General features: G+C 50.2%; 1 protein-coding gene across 1 annotated transcript in view; it reads right to left on the reverse strand.

Moving 5' to 3' along the window:
- CLMN (calmin) overlaps positions 1-18,896 on the reverse strand; it is a 107,641-nt gene that overhangs the window by 24,863 nt on the left and 63,882 nt on the right. The window contains exons 2-6 of the mRNA XM_019642454.1: positions 14,758-14,819; positions 9,760-9,855; positions 8,097-8,180; positions 7,428-7,436; positions 3,530-5,200 (exon numbers count right to left, since the gene is read on the reverse strand). Coding sequence (XP_019497999.1) covers positions 3,530-5,200; positions 7,428-7,436; positions 8,097-8,180; positions 9,760-9,855; positions 14,758-14,819 — 1,922 coding nt within the window. The remainder of the gene's footprint in view (positions 1-3,529; positions 5,201-7,427; positions 7,437-8,096; positions 8,181-9,759; positions 9,856-14,757; positions 14,820-18,896) is intronic.

Genomic DNA, 18,896 nt, shown 5'->3' on the forward strand with positions numbered 1-18,896 from the left:
GTTGCAAAAATGCGTCATGACCTTTCCGACAACCCACTATTTAGAAACATCGCGTTGGGATAAGGCTGATACTCAGAGTTTCTGCATCGTTACAAAATATCCTACTGCTTGGTTAAAATGTGCCTATTTGAGAAACCCTTAGGAGATTACCTACTTATTTAACTAGGTTCTGACCACAGAATGGTGTTCTTGGAGAATCCCTAAGGCACACTGGTTCACAGCGTGTGGACCCTGGATTGATCTCCTTAGAATCGCAAATTCTCGCCAGACCCACTGAGTCAGCAGCTTTGGGAATGGGGCCGTACTCTGCATTTTAACCAGCCTCAGGTTTGTGGACCACTGCCCTAAGTCATTTTATTCTGCAAACAAAATCTGAATCCAGAGATCAGGGGTCTGCAAACGTCTATAATGGGACAGAGGGTAAATATTTAAGACTTTGCAGGCCACAGAAGTCTCCGTCCTGTTTTCTTCTTCTTTGTTCTTCACAACCCTTTACAAATGTCAAGTCCATTCTTCAGGGGAAGAGAGGAGAAAGAAAGGGCACCAAGGTAGGCTTTCAGATCCACCCTGTAAAGTTGGGCTGGGAGATTTGGGGGAAAAAAAGTCCCTCTCCCTAAGGGCTTTTAAACATGTTTGACCCAGGTCTCTGATCCGATTAGTTGTCGGGGGTTTCTGACAACACCAATCTGCAGGGCCTGGGCATTCCTAGTGGAGGGAGAGGCTGGCTCTAGCATTTTCTGGCTCAGGGCATTTTGCAAGCTGATGCCAAGAGAATTCAGACAGCACGAGCTCATCACGGGCAGGCTGGAGCCAGGAAGGAAGTTGGCGATACTGTGAATCACACAGCAGATCAAATTCAGGTCCAATATTCTGTCCACCTTCATCAAGGCCACACGTCCCACAGGATGAGTCACCTACGATGCGCGGCCTGCTGGTCTCCTGGCCCTCTGCTCTGACAGCCTCCTCCATTTCCGTGGCTCACGGAACACATCCCAGGGCAGGGAACTGGAGCAGTTAGTCAAGTTTGACATCCCAGGCTTCGCTCCCTCCCGCACTGGAGGAAGCCCAGCCCTGAGGCTCATAGAAAGCGTTCCAAAGTGAGACAATGACAGAGCTGCCCTGTAGGGATGTAATGAACAGAGTGGTGCAGCATCCAGGATGGCGCGCCAGGCTGAGGGGAGGCAGTGACTGCAGGTGGTCCAAGTCCCCAGGGAGCAGATATTCCCGATGACCTTGCCTTGGGTGCCCAGCCCACTGCTGGGTTCTCCATGGTGAACAAGCAACGCAATAGTCAGTCGTCAGAAGCTTCCGGGACGTCGTCCCCTTCTTCCTCTTCCCCCTAACTCAGTTGTTTTCGCCACACTGGTAACAGAGGCACCAAGTGGTTTATGGGAATGTTCCTTCTCCCCGTCTGGCTGCCACATCGCGCATGGGGCAGCAATAGTGGTCATCACAGTAATGCCCAGTGGAGCCCAGCTTCCTGCTGGGTGGTTTTCATGGGTTAGTTCATTTAGCACTCATAATACACCCATTTCATAGATGAGGAAGCTGAGGCTCAGAGATGGGCGGCCACAGAGTCGGTCCTGTGGGGTAGCCAGGCTCTGACGAGGGAGTGAACGCTATGCCACTGGGGAGAGAGGGCAGGACACAGGCTGGCCACACCCAACAGCATCTGAACCCCGGAGCAGACGGAACCTGACCGCTGCCCCTCCCGGCACCTGCTTAGCACCGATCACCCAGTTTTGCTCAGAAAAGACATTGTGGCCCAGCCACCCTCGAGCTCAGACAGTAGGACATGAAGGGGCCAGAAAGAACCCATGGGTGGTTTGTGGCTTCTGGGAGTGGGACAGAGTCTGCCTCTGACATGCATTTCCTCCTGTCTCACTCACCTGTGCTCACCGTCCGCCCCCCAACGTGGGGCCATTCACCTGTCTTACCTGCCTGGCAAATGTGGCACAAAGCTGACAAAACACATCCACATTTGGAATATTTCCAGATTTTAAAACAAGAAATAGACAGGAGAGCTTTAACATGCTGTTGCACCATAGGTACCTACTACAGGCAGTTTGGGAAACATTTAAGGATGCATAAGAGAAGGTCAGGCCTTCAGGGTGTCACACTGCAGCACCCATGCATGGGCCAGTCCTACCTGGAGTGCCCGCCTGCCCGGAGGCCCCAGGCCCGCTGTTTGTTGTCCCCTCTGCAAGACGAATGCCCCTGGTGTGATGGGCAGGCAGCACCCTGTCCACTGAGGTCTCTCTTGCTAGACTCTGAGCTCCTTGAAGGCACAGACGTGCTTCTAACACAGTCATGTGTCCCCAGCGTGGAGCGCAGCCCCAGTGCCACAGAAGACACTCGGTAACTGTGCCCCAGAGGACTACTGGCAGCAAACCTCAGACCTACCTGGGCAATTGTGACAAATGGGAGAGTTTTGCCTACATCACAGGCCCATCAACACGGGGCAGCAGAGCAGGGAGGGAGTCAGGGGCCGACAAGTTGGAGCGCAGAGTGATCAATATCCTGGGCAGTTGCATCGCGGAAACCACGCCCCTTCGGAACTCGGGCGCAGCCACAGCTCAGAAGAACCATNGGTCTTCCCAGCATCAAACACCAGAGGCAGGGTCTCCTTCTTGCTCCATTCTCCCTGCCGGTACCTGCACACTGCCTCTCACAGGCTGGACCTAGCGCGCAGGGGAGCTCACCTGGGCTCCCTTCCCTCCCAGGCTGTCTCCCCCTGGGCGCCCTGTTTGGACTGCCCCTGCAGGGGCCCAGTCACTGTGGTTTTGGGTCCACTCCTGGATTCCCAGGGCTGCAGTGGGAGGTCTTATTAATAGGACACTTGCAGGAGGGCCCCTTCCCTCTGTACCCCTGCAGCATCGTTCCAGAGCCCCCCTCCCCCCCCCCCCCCCAACACACACACCCTCTCTCTGCTCACTCCAGTGGCTCCTCCTGGGCTGCTGAGCCAGGTGCGGTGGGAACCCTGAGTAGCAGATAAGTGTGTGCCCAGCTGCTTGAGCTCTGAAGTGCGTACCACCCGCCCCCACCCCTGCCCTGTTTACACTACCCACTTCAAACCACTGGGGACAAATAATAGTGCAGAACAGGCAAAAGGCCTTTAAGAATCAAGGCTGGAGTGAAAGGTGAGGCCTGCCTTTGGTTTTCCCAGGCCACTGCAGGAGACGGGGGCTACGATTCACTAAGTGCACCCAAAGTGTAGCTATGATTACTATTTAAAATTACTACTGTTACTACTATGCTGGACCCTCAAACATGACCTCCTTCGACCCTCTTGGCAGCCCTGTGGGCAGAGCCAGGACTAGAGGGAGGACGGTGAGGCGCCCAGGGTGCCAAGTTTAAGGAGCTGATCACTCAAGGTTGCCAGTCTTGCCCTTGCCCGAGCATGAGTAACCACATCCTTTAATGTGGGCCCTGGGGTGCCTGTGACAGGGTCTTTCGGTTCCCTAATAAATGAAGGACGAAGCTGAGCTTCAGAGAAGGGCAGAACCCCCCATGCAGGGCTATCACGTACCTGGTGGTTCTCCCCAGGGGCACTGTCTTCAGCCTCCCTTTGCTGGTGGTCCTCTTGGGCAGCTGGGGGAGCGGGTTCCGAGGCTGGCTTTGCACCCTCCACACCCATGTCCAGAGAGGGCGCCTCACCAGTGGCTTGTGGGAGGTCCTTGCCCAGCCCTGAGAAGCTGCAGCTGCTGTGAGAGGCCTCAGCCGCCGCCGCCCCCTCCTCCTCCTCCTCCTCCTCCCTGGGCCCCGGGTCACCCAAGTAGCCCTCTGGCTCTTCGAAGTCCATCTCTTCGTTTTTCAAATCCTCCTCCGTGCCTTCCGCATAAGCCTCCAAAACTGCGGCCAGGGGAACCTCGTAATGCGGGTAATAGAAAAGGTCGTGGGGGATGACGGAAATCTTGGAGAGGGGAGGGGAGGGTTTGAAATCCAGCCTGTCATCGCTGTGGCTCCCAAGGGTCTCCATGCTGACACTGCTGCTTGGCGGGTTGGAAGGCAATTCCCTGCCAAGCCCCTGGGGGCCTTCCGCCTCCCCGTTTTCCTCGCCATGTCTCCCATGCGGGGACTTTTGCTTGGCCTTTTCATGTACCTCTGGCTTTTTATCCACCGGCGCCTCCTCTGGGGACAGGCAATAGCCCTGATCTTCTTGTTCAGGGTCCACATGAGGTTCGTGCTCGCCAGGTTTCACTGGGGGCTCGTCCGAATCTTCCTTTCGGTGGGCAGACTTTCCTTTCCTTTTACCCAGTTTCTCAGCATGCTCCTCCAGAGCCACATCCTCGGCAGGTTTTTTCTCAGGAGGCGAAGGTACTTCATTGAAAGCCTGGCTGGTCGAGGCGAAATCTACTAGGTCGCTGTTAAATTTAGAGGCTTTTAGTGGTATGCCTTCGAAATAGTCTTCTTCATCCATAGCTTCTACAGTCAGCAGATTTACCTTGATCTCCAAGGAATCGGCCATAACAGTATCCTCTCCAAGGGGGTACAGGGGATGACTTTCTTCCCCCTGGCTGGCTGCCCTCTCCAATGCCCCATTCCAGGAGGGAGAACTCTGGGAAGTCTGAGAATTATCGATCTTACCATCTGCCACGGAAACATCACGTACGGCCTCGTCAGAGGCTACTTCCGGGGTCTTTGGGGCTTCCTGTTTTGGCTTTTCCTCGGCAACCTGCACTGCCGAGATGTGTCCCTCTTGCTTCAATGATTCCTTTGTCCCTCTTGGGCTCTCTTCAAAGCCAAAGTCTTGACTGTAGAAAGTGTCCTTACTGCAGGAAGCATCCTTGTAGGTGTCAGCTTCGAAGTGCACAGTTTTCTTGATAGGCAGCGAGATGGACCTCCGGTTTTCCTTTCTGGATAAGATGGAAGATTCTGGAGATGGCTCGCTGATGCTGTTGGTCTTATCTGGAACCTCTTGGAGGACCTGGTCGATGATCTGGTGTATGATCTTGGCAGAGGTGTCTGACAGCAGATGGCTGACAGTGCCGCCCAGGCAGGACTCCTTCACGCTCTCAGGTTTGTCACAGACAAAGACTTTGGAGGGTGGTGGGTGGCTGCTTTCATGGTTAATGGTGTAGGCACGCTCCCCATTTTCAGTCAGAAAGAAGACGGTGCTCTCCTGTTCAGAAGGCGTTTCTTTGATGCGGACAAAGGTGGATTCAATCGGGGCTTCTTTATCTGAATCCTCAAAATCGTCCTGCAAAGAAACACAGGGCAAACACATAAATGAGAAGAGTCTGTAAGTACAACGTGCATTCCCCTCTCAGGAAACAAAAACCAAAGAAGAAAGAGCTGCTTCAGAACTAACGCCAAGTGTACTGATTAAGATGTAGATGGTTGAAAAGACTACTGCTCCTGCTGAAGTGTGAAAACACCAGAGAAATTAAAAACACTAATTTTTTTAAAGCTATGGATGCAAAGAAATCTCAATGAACTAAATAAACTCTAGAGAAGGACAAGCTCTTCCTGAGTGGAGGGTGTCAGCTACTTCATCCCTGCGGGCCACCGCCTAGTATGGGAGTGTATAGTAGGAGAGCTGACCTCACCGAGATAAGAAACAATCAGCCAGATCTTCATTGATTGCATGGGCTGGTGTGAGAGATTGAATCTAGAAGGGCCCCAAACATCAAAACCAATTCTGCTTCTATGCTAATTCTCCCACATGAAGACTTTTGTTGAGTAAGAGGCAGCTGTTGGGTGGGCTGAAAAGCAGACAGTGACCTTGGTATTGCAATGTCTGGCTCCCCATGCACTGGTGGAGACAGTGGGTTGAGCTCATCTGAACATTATTTGAAACTAGAGAGCTGAAATTAAATAAAATTGCAACATATCCCTTATTAACTGCAAAGGCCAAAATGATCATTGCATTGTAAGTCCTTGTTTGGGAAAGTGCTACATTGTCGGGGGAAAAAAAAATGTCATCTACCTCAAGCTCTACTGTTTATTTATATACCAGGTCTGGCATAAAATGAAAAAATTTCAAGGGGCCAAGAAGCAAGAGGAGACCCATAATCAAGAGAAACAATAGTCATTAGAAGTAGACCCAAATATGACCCAGGGTTAGAGTGAGCAAATAAAGACTCTAAAACAGCGGTTCTCAACCTGTGGGTCGCGACCACTTTGGGGGTCGAATGACCCTTTCACAGGGGTCGCCTAAGACCATCGGAAAACCAAAAGATATTTACATTACGATTCTTCATAACAGTAGCAAAATTACAGTTATAGAGTAGCAACGAAAATAATTTTATGGTTGGGGGTCACCACAACATGAGGAACTGTATTAAGGGGTNCAGCACGTGGCTGAAGGCTCCCTGAACGGGCACATTAAATCCTCAGCAACTCTCTAAGGTAGGCTTGGTTCTCTCACCTGTTTTACAGGTGTGGACGCTGAGGCTCAGAGAGTCCATGTCATCTTCCAGGACTGGGAAACATGGCAGCCATGCCCCAGGACCTGTGCCCTGAACTGCCACGTGGGAGCTGAGGCTGATGGTGAGACCGACAGCCAGGGGCCAGCCATGGTCATAAATATGGGACGTGCTTTTTCAAAGAACATCTTTATTGAGATATATTCACATTCCATTCAATTCACCCATTTCAAGTACACAATTCAATGACTTCTTAGTGTATTCGTAGATGTGCACAAGCGTCACTAGTCAATTTCAGAACCTTTTCATTACCTCAAAAAGAGATGCCATATTCTTTGGCTATCTCTCTCCCTAATCCCTGTCAACCCTAAGCAACCGCTAGGCTACTTGCAGACTCTAGAGCTGGCCCTGTCCTGGACGTTTCATAGGAATGGAATCACAGAATACGTGGTCCTTTGAGTCAGGTACCTTTTACGATATTTTCAAGGTCTGTCCATGTTGTAGCCTGTCCCTGGTTCTTTTTCATGGCCGAGTGACATTCCACTGTATGAATATACTGCATGTTGTTTATCCACTCGTCCACTGATGGACATTTGGGCGGTTCCCATTTTCTGGTTATTATGAATGATGCCGTTAGAAGCTGTGCTGTGCTTTTTTAGCCGCTGCCATCTGTACTTTCCCCTACAGTATGGGAGGCAGAGCCCACCTCCGTCTTCAAAACCCCAAAGTGCTTTCCCTTCCTCCTCTTGGCAGCTGGACGTGGGTGGGGACCCAGGCTTGGCAGCCCACACCATTGAATCTGGATGTGTGACACTGCGTTCATTCCAGGGGCTGTGGTGGGGGCAGTGACGTCCTTCTCTCAGAGGCAGTGGGGACAGTGCAGTGGTGGCCATGCCCACACAGGGCCTTGGATTGGGAGCGTGGGGGACTCTGCAGTGGTCCCAGCACCTGGCATCTCTTGGTTCCATCCCTGATTCGCAGATTTTAGGTCACTCCGTGTACAACTTGGCACGCTTTCAACAAATTCCTTTTCTGCTCAAATCAGCCAATCTCAGCTTATGTTGCTTCCTACCAAGAACCCCAAGTGAATCGCACTTTATGACAAAGTTTTACCATATGTGCTGACGCGTTGGGCAAACTGCGGTGTTTTTACCCCAATTAATTGGCAAAGCTTAATGGAAGGGGAACACTGCAAATTTCATCCCTCTTAGGCCATCCGTTCCCATTTTTGAAGGACACGAAGCAGAGTTCAAAACACAGAAAAATCTAATTTAAGCCTAGAAAAATTACATCAAAGAGGGGAGAATTTTGTAATTTTCCCTGGCTCATTTAGCGCCCCCTTTCCGCTTTGCTCATCCCATATTCTGAGTTGTAAGAGAAACTTTTACACGCTGACATGCTCACTGCACTCTTATTCCAAGGTAAGAAAAAGAAAATGTCAACTAAGTCCTAATGATCTGACAGCCAGTCAACTGTCCCACCTTTCCCACGACTAAATGTCCACTGGAGTTTTTGTCCTGATGGGGGATGGGAGGGGCGCAGGGAGTCAGGGGCTGTGTTGGCAAGTGATGAATTAGCTGAGTAAGTTGCGTTAAATTTAAGGTTAATGTAACCATTTCAGCAGGGTTCTCTTTACATGCTCGTCTTTAGACCAGCACTGAACTTCGAACAATGTCCTTTTTGCTACAGGACAGGCCCGTGTTAACAAGATGTGTTTCAAATACTTACATTGCTATCTTCCAAAAACTTAAGTGCTTTCGCTATGTTGTTTAACCGAAAAATACGGTGGGACGAGGACTTGTACTCATGCAGCTGTAACACAAAACAGAGCGAAACCAGGAGTTAAATCGACACAGACCCTTCACTCCCCGTGGTGCTGGCAGAGGGTTCGCTTATCTTCTTTCCCGGTTTCACATTAATCTCAAGAGAGAGAAAGGGGCTCACAGCTGAAACCCAGCCCTTATTTATGGTTCCCGGGACTTCCCTCAGTCGAGCTGGTGAACAGGGGACCCAGGGGTTAAACAAGGGACAGATTTGTCAGGTTTTTCTCTCTGACCCTGCTCCTGGCTTTTGATAGTCCTCCCTCCTCCAGAGCCCTCAGTGACATGTTCTCCTTGTGGAGCTGATGGTTTCTGTCAGGGCAGGGAGCCTCTGCTGGGAGCGTCACCTCACAGCTGCTAAATCATCCAGCAAGCCCCCCTCTTGGGGCGGCAGATGTTCCTGCTGGCCTAAAGTTCTGTGAACAGTTATCCCAGGTCAGAGGGACAGAGAGACGAAGACAGACAGAGAGACAGAGACAGGCAGAGAGGAGAGAGAGAGACAGGCACAGAGAGGGGGGCTAGAGAGAGATATTAAAACAGAGAGAGAGAGAGAGAGAGAGAGAGAGAGAGAGAGAGAGAGAGAGAGAGATGCATTTGCAGAAGCTACAACTCTGACATCATTAGTTGTACACACAGGAAGCCCCATCGGGATAAACATCTGGAATTGAAGCTCATGGTGGTGGGTGGTTTACATGGCAAGGCAAACCAGTGGGTGTCAGCCCCACCTGGTACGAACTGCCAGGCCAAGCTCATGGCTGCACCTATGTGTCAGCTATGGCAGGTCCCTCAGGCAAACCTAACACTGGCTCTACAGCAGGGTTTCTCAACCTCAACATTACTGGCATTTTGGCCAGATCATCACATCCCCCAGGGGACATTTGGCAATGTCTAGAGGCATGTTTGGTTGTCACACCTGGGGGTACTACTGGCATCCAGTGGGTAGAGACAAAGGACGCTGTCAAACATCCTGCAATGCACGATCGGACCCAGGTCAACAGAGCTGAGGCTGAGAAGCCCTGGAGAGAACCACCCTGCACATAGCAGACACGCTCAACGTGAAGGGGTTTGGCTACAGTCAAAGTGAAATGAACCTCAAGATCAAATGGTTCAATTTAATTTCGGTCATGCTTATTAGAAGGTTCTAGAAGCCAGCAGTTCCACTTTTAGCCTCGGGATAGATGATAGAATTTGGTCGTAAGATGCCTTTCCCTTCCATCTTACTGATTCTTAGCTATCAGGCAGGTTAATATAATGGCTGGCCAGCTAAACTATAATGTTCTAGTTTCAATCTTTAGCCTTAACACACTCACAGGAAATACTGGGCTTTTTATTCATTTACTTACTAAAGTATATTTGCTAAAAAAAAAAAAAAAAGAAAAGAAAAGATACTGCTTAGTACATGTGATTTTTGTCAGACTTAGTCACTGAGAAAGGAATGTCACCCTTCTAAGTTTCTTGTCATAGGATTTACGTGTGGCCAGACATGTATACAGATCTGTAATGAAAAGAAACCATCAGCACTGTCTTCCTTTGCGTTTCATTTCTTCCTGACCCTTCTGTGACATACGTACCAGATTTCTCCCAGACAGGACTTCTAACAAAGCCATGAGGATTTTGCCATCTTGTATATCAACGAATAGATCTTTAACTTCTAGAGGTGGGTTGCACTATGGAAGAAGGGGAAAGAAAGCAGTCCATTAGCGACCAGCCGAATGGAGACCTGGGTAACCCAGAGAGCTAAGTCAGAGTTGCAGGTTTCATGGAAGAGGAAACATCCTGACGACCACCTCTGTCTACAGGCAGCAAGGCCTGTCGAAGGCGGGAGCAAGCCTGTTCCCTGCAGGTGAGGGCTAGGTAGTGGGCGGCCTGAGGTGCTGTGGAGGAGACAGCATCAGGGGCCCCACTGAACAAGTGACCCCTGAGAACCCTTCAGAACCTGAGATCTGACCCCAGAACCACACAGTACCATCCACGTTTCTCCTTGAGGGGACAGAGGAACGGCATGCCTTGGTCACAGCCTTCCATCAAACAAAATCATTCTGGAAGTAGGACTCTCATGAAATGACCTGGTTGTAAACCCTTCGCCCTGGATGTGGGCACCCCGAGGCTCAAAGAAGCTGGGTGACAAGCCCAGTGTTTGGACAAGTCCGCTCTTTGGTACAGTCCTGTTTCCTCTTCAGGACACACCGGCTGAGTCCAAGCACAGCCTGGATCCACACTGCGATGGCGTGACCCTGGGTCAGTTACCTCCTGGGCCTCGGCCCAGGTGTCGGCAGGACTCCGCCATCTCCAACACTGCTCAGTCTTCATATGTGCACCTTCCTGAGGTGCCACTGTCACTTCATCAATATTTAGCCCAAGTCTGGAGAGGGGGTACCTTTGGCAGAGGAAGCTGGGAAGGGGGCTGGCGAGTGCAACTTGTTGGGAGGGAGCAGAGGGGGGAGGGACAATCAACTGGCCCGTTGAATGCTGGGTGGTTGGGTAAGGGGAGTGACTCTTTTCTTCTACCTCCAAGACGTAGGTCTGTTACAAACTCAAAGTTTGAGAGGCTGATTTATATGTTTTTGTTGATATGTTTATATCATATAAATACATATTTATATGCTTAGGTACAGGAGTAATACATATTCATAACAAGTCACACTAGTTAAAACTGTATAAAAAAGTTAATCCATGGAATGTCACTGCTTCTTTCCTCCATACGTCAGGTCTCCTGAGATAAATCAACATTATTTCAAGATGCACCTTTCACTTGTTCCTCTAAGAAGCAAAGGGCTAAGACACACCTGACTTCAAAGCCAGGCTCTGCCCTCAGCAGGAGCTTGGCCTTGGGCATTTTCCTTAGGCCTGAGTGTCCCTGGCTCCAAGGTCGGGTTAGGAATCTGACGCACCTCAGAAGATGGAGCTAAAATGAAATGAGATCACGCAGGTAAAGTACCTGGCGTAGCAGCTTCCTTCCAAGCTTACTCCTGTCAGTCAAACGAGTTTACTAAGAAGTGGCTTCCTTCCTGCAGAGTCTTGGGGTGCCCTCTTTAGTAAGGCATCTCGTCCAGGGGCGTGTATGCCTCAGGGCTGAAAGGGAGATGTCCTTAGCTGGGGCCTCTCCGCAGGGAACGGCCCTAGAAACATCATCTCTCCACCCCATTTGCTTCTCTTCCTGGGTTCCCTGGGTCAGTAAATGGCACCCTCAGCCCCACTTTACCTCAGCTCTTCCATCTCCCTGGGGGGAAAGGCAACTCTCCTTTCAGGATCTGGAGCGTGGAGGGGCCTGGGTGGGAAGAGCTGGAAGCCACCCCAGGTTTCCTCTGAGCCTAGACCTGGAGAGGTCTGCTATCTAGAAACCAACACTGCCTTGCTTGCCCACCAAGAGTTTGGCTGGACGTGGCCTGGAGTCCCCGGGGCAGGAGGGAACTTGGCATTCAGATGCTCTGGCGCATGCATCTGCAAAGTGGGTTTCGCAGAACACTTGGTTTCAGCAGAGCAGCATCAGGGTGGCCTCTGGGGGCCGAGGGACGTCACGAAGGAGGCTGATCCACTGCACCTCCTTCATCTTTGAGGCTCAGCTCTTCCAGGCCTTTGTTTAGGGTTCCAGGTAGGACTACTTGAAGAAAGGTGTCTGCTGACTAAAGCTTGATCATCAGCCCTTTATGCAGCATGGTTAGGGCTTACCGCAACAGAATCTTGGGGAACGGGGTCTAGAAATGTGCATTTTTTAATAAGCCCCTACCCCAGCATAAATTCTGTTTACCTTTCGATATTGGGGCCCTGGGCAATATCAGAACAGTTAGGCAGGGTGCTCTCTGCTCCTGGGTACAATGAAAGGGGGTGTTCACAGAGGAAACAGGGTTAATGGGGTGGAGGTGGGGGTATGGCTGCTGTAACCAGCCAGAGACCCGGGGTAAGGAGTCTTGGAAACACGGTGGAGCTGTGGCCCAGGCACCCTTTTCCTCCGGGAAGGTCTCCTTCCCGGGATAGTCATGGAGGGTCTGTGTTTTCTGTTTTTATTAAGGAAGGTGGTATTTCCTTAGCCCTTATACGAGCCCCCTGACCCTCTGTGAGTCAACATGCAGGACGATTCCACCCACAGGTGCACAGCAAAGGGCTTTGCTTCAAGGGCAACGGCGACTTTGAACCCAAAAGGCAAGTTATTTTCTTTGCCAGCTCCCCGCAGCTCCTTGGGCACATTCCAGGCCGCGCACAAGAGCATCAGGTTACAGAGGCTCTGATGGAAATCTTACCCCTGCTAATGCAAGGCAGAAATCGCCAGACCTGAACAAAACAGCCCCTGATAGATGGACTAACACAATTTCTAGTTACCAGCCCCGGCCGTGGCCAAGCCTTGCGTTCGCCTTGAACCCGGAGAATCACTTCCATTGACAGTGTCTACACGGACCTCAGCAGCAGCGCTGCTGGCTCAGGGAGCCTTGGCCGCAGTCCACCCTGCGATATGGCAGCAGGAGAAGCTGAAACGATGCCAGGGAAAACACTCCTGGGGCCCCCAAACGTTCCGTGGGCTTCATGGGATCGGTATGGCCGAGTAAACAGCACCCCCAGGGCTTTCTTCATGATCTAACTCCTTCGGTAAATTAAGGAATTTTTCCAGAAGCCCGAGGCTCAGTAAATATTTCTGACAGTCTTCAAATTGCAGTTAAGCCCAATTCCCCCAGGAGTTCCTGGGTTTCCTTTACATGAAAGGTTGTTCTTGAACGTCTCGAGGTTGGTAACGTGGCTGTTAATTTTGCCCTGTTTATTAGGCATCAGTTTCAGGTGCTATCTGATTTATCTTCTGAGTGGGCGCTACCCACCTGCCTTGCAGAAGGAGCCGGAGCGTAGCCAAGGAGAAAAGCCCTGGTATGATAAATGCTAACAGGGGCTCATTTGCAGCGGTGAGTGAGTGCATGGGTTTTTTGCTAGACTACCCTCTGTACTTCCCTGTATTTGTTTTTTAATTAAAAAAAGAGGAACGAAAGAGAAGAAAGACACCATGGCTACACTCTGTCCACCAGGAGGAATTTCCAGCGACCCTGACACACATCAGGCATTAATTTAGGAATTCAGTGAACTCAGGTTTGGGAAACGGTTTTCTTTCCCCCCCCCCCCAGAAATAACACTTCACTTTATGAGCCCTGCCGAAAATGCACCAATAGTCAAAACGACTGGCAAATGATTTATAACACTTCACCGGTGAAATGTAGTCTTTCACCTGAAGAGTTCAGGAGCCCCCTGGGTCCATTGTAACCCATTCTACAGGCGGGGAGCAGAGGGTATGGGTGGCCACGTGTGGCTTGAGAAATGTCACAGGCCTAAAGGTCAAGTACACAAATACGAATTTTGGTCCAGAGCTCCACTTCCTAAAAGCCACTTTTATTCTCTCTGCTTTCTAATCATTTCAATAATTTCCTCTAAGAACCTTTATTTGGGTTAACTCAAAGGACGGTCAATAGGTACTCTTGTGCCTTTTAAGAAGACAAGAGAGAAGATATACCTAAACTAACTGAAGTGGGGTACTTGAATGCCACCAGATTTAACAAGAAATGAGAAGGGTGGTTGGGTCTACTTGGAGAATCACAAACAGCGGAATTTCAGAAGCGAGAAGTGACATGAGTGAAAGGAATCCTGATGTCAGCTTTCTTATAATGAGAAAAATAACCTCTCCTCCCCCAGCCCCTGGGCAACGTAGAATGTTCTGGGCCAAGGGCTAACCTAGTGTGTAAGGAGGGCTGGGGCTTCTCACTGCAGCTGCCGCTTCACTTGTCATTCCCGCCCCTTTTGTCTGCTTCTCAGGCGGCGGCTTCTGTTTTCTTCTGTTTCCGGTGTGCGTGCCTGAGAAGCTTGCAGACAAAACGCAGCTCAAATCTGCCTGGCCAGAGGAGGTTAGACAGAAAAAGGGGGCGCAGAGGAGAAGCCAGGGAAAGGGGTTCCTTCTGACTGTGGGCTTGCAGGAAGCCATTAGCCTCTGTTTTCTTAATAATAACGGGAGAAGAAGGGGTACTGAGGGTTGTCATGGGGATTAGAAGAGACGTGTGATGCACTGAGTAGGGTGCCTGGTGCGCCCAAAGGGACGGGTAACATTACTGATCAATCGCAGCACTATGTGGCTCACAAGAGGATCTGGCTTTGTTCAAAGGCATCAAGTGTTCTTGCATAAATCCATCCAAACACCTACCAATGGCTCTTAAATGACAGCCCCTCTCCCTCCACCGCCTTCTGGAAGTCACGATCCCCCTCGCTTTCTGTCCATGGAAGTGTTTGGGCTGTTCAACATGAACGAATGTCTCCTAACTTTTGTTCATCGTTCCTATTTAAAGATAGACCCCTCTCTCCTTCCCCAACTAGACTGACAACCGCAGGAGGACATAACTGCGCCTTACTTACCTTCCGTGTTCCCAGCACTGAGCTTGATACCGGCAGTGAGAATGCACTTGACAGATGTTTAAATGAACGAACGAAAACAATACCACCACCACCAGAAAACACAGAGCCAGCACTTCCCCCCACTGTGCTACTGAGCTGTCCACTCACTTATGGACGAACCCACCAGTTACCAAAAACCCAAGTATGCCGCTTACCTTCTCCAGATGTAGGTTTATCCATCGAGTGAAGGTCCTCTTCTGCACATTTTCCCTCTCAACTGGAAACAAAGAAATGCTATTAGCTGAGCGAAAAGAAATCCATGAAAACTCCCGCCCTCCGCTTCCCAAGGGGGAGCCTAGGTGGATGGAGACAGGGCCCCGGAGGGTCCACGTATGAACAGGAAGGGATTTAGCAAGGGGCTCGGTGGCACCTAGAATCCATTTTCCCCAGGGCCCTCCACCCCCGAGCATCTGAAATGGATTAAATACCCACGAAATCAGACACACAGAACCAAATGTTGTACGCAACCTAATGTGAGCATTTGGGCATCAGACTCTCCAGCTTAAGGAGAGGCAAATGGAGGACACAAATGAAAACCACAAGGCGCCTGGCTGCAGTGATGGAGCTGGGGTGCTGGGACAGACGGGGCACAGGGCTACGGGAGGTCAGTGGGTAGGGACTGGGATGGCGCTCTGGAAGGTGCCAGAGTGTGGTGGGACGGATACGACACTCCTGGTTTGGACTCTTAGCCCTGTCACCTCCCAGCTTTGTGTCTTTAGGCGAGTTCCTGTACCCATGTCTGATCTGCCTTAAGATACCTGCCATCCTGCAAGTCAGTTCAACACAGTCCCTGGCACAATGGCTGCTCTCCTTTTTTCTTTGCTGCTGTTATTTTGAGACCCAGGGGACACCCGACACCCTTCAGGAAGGGAGGGTTCTGTGGGAGCCTGTTGAGTCAGAGCCCCCGTGAGCCAGGGGGACACAAACCAGATACAGACCCCTTCTCCCAGGGGACAGCATTTCCCAAACAGCTTTCTTAGGAAAGCTCTTTACTTTTCAAGGGTTAAGGCCATCTACCCAGCACTAATTGTGACCTGGACACTTTGTTTCCATTAATCTTTAAACCTGACAAGACCGCCTGCAGAGTAGAAACTATTATTTTACAGGTGAACAAAATGGGGCTCAGAGGGGTACCATGACTTGCCCAGGGCACCTGCTGGAGACAGGCAGAGCTGGGTATCGCCCCCAGGTCTGTCTGTCCCCCATTGGTACCCTGGAAAGGGAATGTCTGCGTTTGAACCCCAGTTCTTCCAATTACGGCAAAGATATCTGCAATAGTAGCGATAATGATTAAAAAAATATGTACCAAGCGCTGGTTATGTGGCAGGAACCCATCTAAGCACGTTACCTGCATTCACTAATTTAATCCTATTGCCTCAGAGGCAGGGACTATTATAACCTTCAGATGGGAAAACTGGGGTACTTGTCCAAAGTCACACAGTTACTAAAGTTATCATTCCTGTTTTACAGATGAACAAAATGAGGGTCAAATAGCAAATATGCAGCAAAGTTGGGACTCGGATTCTGTGCTTTTCCCACTCCCTCCCAAGCTCTGTGGCATTAGCTGGCTTGGCGTCCTAGGACCCGGAGGGCGTTTCTGCAATGGGTGGCAGTGCCAGCGATGGGCTTGGGTGCTGGGTGCGCCTTGCAGCAGCCCCTGAAGCTTAGGCGGCTATGTCTCGGAGGAAGAAATGTCAGCGCCAGATGACTCCCAAAGTACCAAGTTCTAGATTTCAACATGTTGGAAGAACACATCACAGATGCTTAAAGCCATTTCATGTTTCTTTAGCAATAAGAAAATGAGAGGCAATTTATCTCCTGGGGGAGAGAAAAAAAAAAAGGCTCCAGTTTTCTGTAACAACTATAGTTCTTTCTTTCTCTCGGCCTCATTATTGGGTAGATAGTGGTGCCTATAAATCAAATTTTAATATTGTGCCTTTCAATCTTTTTAATTGAAGAGCCAGCAGACAGTAATTATGCTTTATATGACTGCTTTTCTCTCATTTTCCTCCTTTTTTATAAGGGAAGGTTCCCTGGCAAGTAGGCATTAAGGATTAAATATCTAATTCCAGTAAACTGTTTCGTGGGTAGGGAGAGGAGGGTGAAAGGAAAGCAGTTGAGAGAAATGATGCAGGGAGTGGGGCATTTGCTGAGGGCCATGAGTTATAGAGTCTCAGAGCTTTCCGCAAGATTGGGGAGTACACTGCCTGCAGCCCCATTCGAGAGCTTTCTGCCTCGTCAGCTTTTTCTATAACAGTTTAGTTACCATCCCTCACAATGGGCACTTTCCAGTTTTTCAGGGTTATCAACAGCGCAGGAACAAGCATCCTTGTACAAAAACGCCCTGGTATGTGGTTCTTTATACAAAAGCGCATGAATGTATTTCTCATGCTTGACAACTACAAGTGGAACTGCTGGGTCTTAGTGGTAGGCACATTTAAAATTTTAATAGCTACTTCCAAATTGCCCTCCCCAAAGGCTGCCCCAGTTTATACTCTCACCCCCCAGCTGTCTTTAAACAAGTTTATGGGGATTGTAAAGTATTTACACACACATTCAAACACTCAGGCTGGTTTCTCCACATGGCTTCAGAGAGAGCAAAGTATGAAACAGAAGTGCATTCAGTGAAAGCCTGAGAGAACCTGGGTTAGGCTGTCGGTTTAACTGTGCGGAAAGGTGTAAATGAGAAAGTGGGTGTCTGTTAGTCTATATATGCCTCATTCATCCATCCATCCATCCATCCATCCATCCATCCATCCATCCATCCATCCATCCATCCATCTATTCCCCCTCCCAGCTGGTACTTATTCAGTGATTATTACAGGCTAGGAAGTATGCCAGACCCTGCGGGCACAATCAGAGATAAAGAATTAAACATTCACAGAATCTGCACTACAAAAAGTCATAGACAAGTAGGAGAGACAACATGGACTCCACAAAGCACATATGCAAAGAGAGATGAATTAGAAATTTTGAGGGCTGATGAGATGGGAAGAGGGGATTTCAGACCCCATGGGGTATTTTTTCAGAGGTCCTAAGAGGACCCCACAGTAGAATTAGGACCCAAAGGGACTCCTGAAGGCAAGGACAACATTCTGACCCTGCCGTGACCCACAGCCCACATCTGGGAAGCTTCAGTTCGATTCCAGCCAGGGCCAGTGGGCGGATCTTAGCACAAGTCCACTTTGACAGCAAAGCTGACCCACGGGAGGACAAGGTGGTGACCTAAGACACCAGGGGACCATGAGACTAAATCACAAACTACTGATGAGTCCCAAACTGAAATCGGGAATGGAGACCAGGTTTTCTGGACCTGAAACTGGGACATATCACTCAATACACAGGAGAGAGAGAGAGAGAGAGAGAGAGAGAGAGAGAGAGAGAGAGAGGCGGTGCAAATTTGGCCTGCCCCAGAATATGCACTTGAGAGCCCACATCATTAGCCGCGTGACCTTGGGAAAGTTCATAACTTTCAAAATACCTTTGCCTCAGTCTCCCCTCTACAGAAGGAGGGTAGCTGGGCTTTCCTCACAGGCATGCTGTGAAGATTCAATGGGGTCACCCAGAAAGGCGCCCCCATAGCTGTTCCATGAGGCTCACGTTCCCCGGCAGCCATGGCCCCACAGCACACCCTGGACTTGGGGCTATTTTGTCTGGTGTCTCGACACAAAGGTCTGACACGTTCATGGTTTTCTCCATTTCGAAATACCCACCCCCTATGCTGCCGGCCTTCTCTACTTCTGGCCTGCCAAGACTCCATAAACTTTATATAGTTTCCATAAATCCAACGGCCCCTTTTTTCCACCGCACCTATCACGTTGTAAAGGTGTAGGAAACCATTTCTCTGGAAGGGTCTGGCCCTCTCACGCAGTGTTTGTGGGGCCCGGTGTGGGTTTACTGGGCAACAACAGGGTAATAGCAGTGCCGTAAAATCACCGTGCCTGGCTGGCCGGGGTGCCCGAGTGCCAGGTCAGGATGGAGGAGACGGGCCCAGACCTCCAGGGACAGAGACAGACAGGGACACCCAGCCTTCAGGCTCAACTCCACCTTCTAAAATCCCCAGGCGTGGCTGTGGCCCCTGCTTTTCCAAAAACAGACAACGTGAAAATGAGACGTGTGGCATCCCTCTCCTCTCCAGGCCACCAGTGCGTGTTGGGAGCCACAGACAGAGGGACATGGCTCCGGGGGCTCCACTAGACTCATTTACACTTGTGGCCCTCTTTCCTTCTGTCCCCACTCCCCTCAGACCTCAATCTTACGTAATATTCCCTCTATAATATTTCTGCTCTTCCCT

Source organism: Hipposideros armiger, unplaced genomic scaffold (assembly GCF_001890085.2).
Source record: "Hipposideros armiger isolate ML-2016 unplaced genomic scaffold, ASM189008v1 scaffold_69, whole genome shotgun sequence".
Lineage (NCBI taxonomy): Eukaryota > Metazoa > Chordata > Mammalia > Chiroptera > Hipposideridae > Hipposideros > Hipposideros armiger.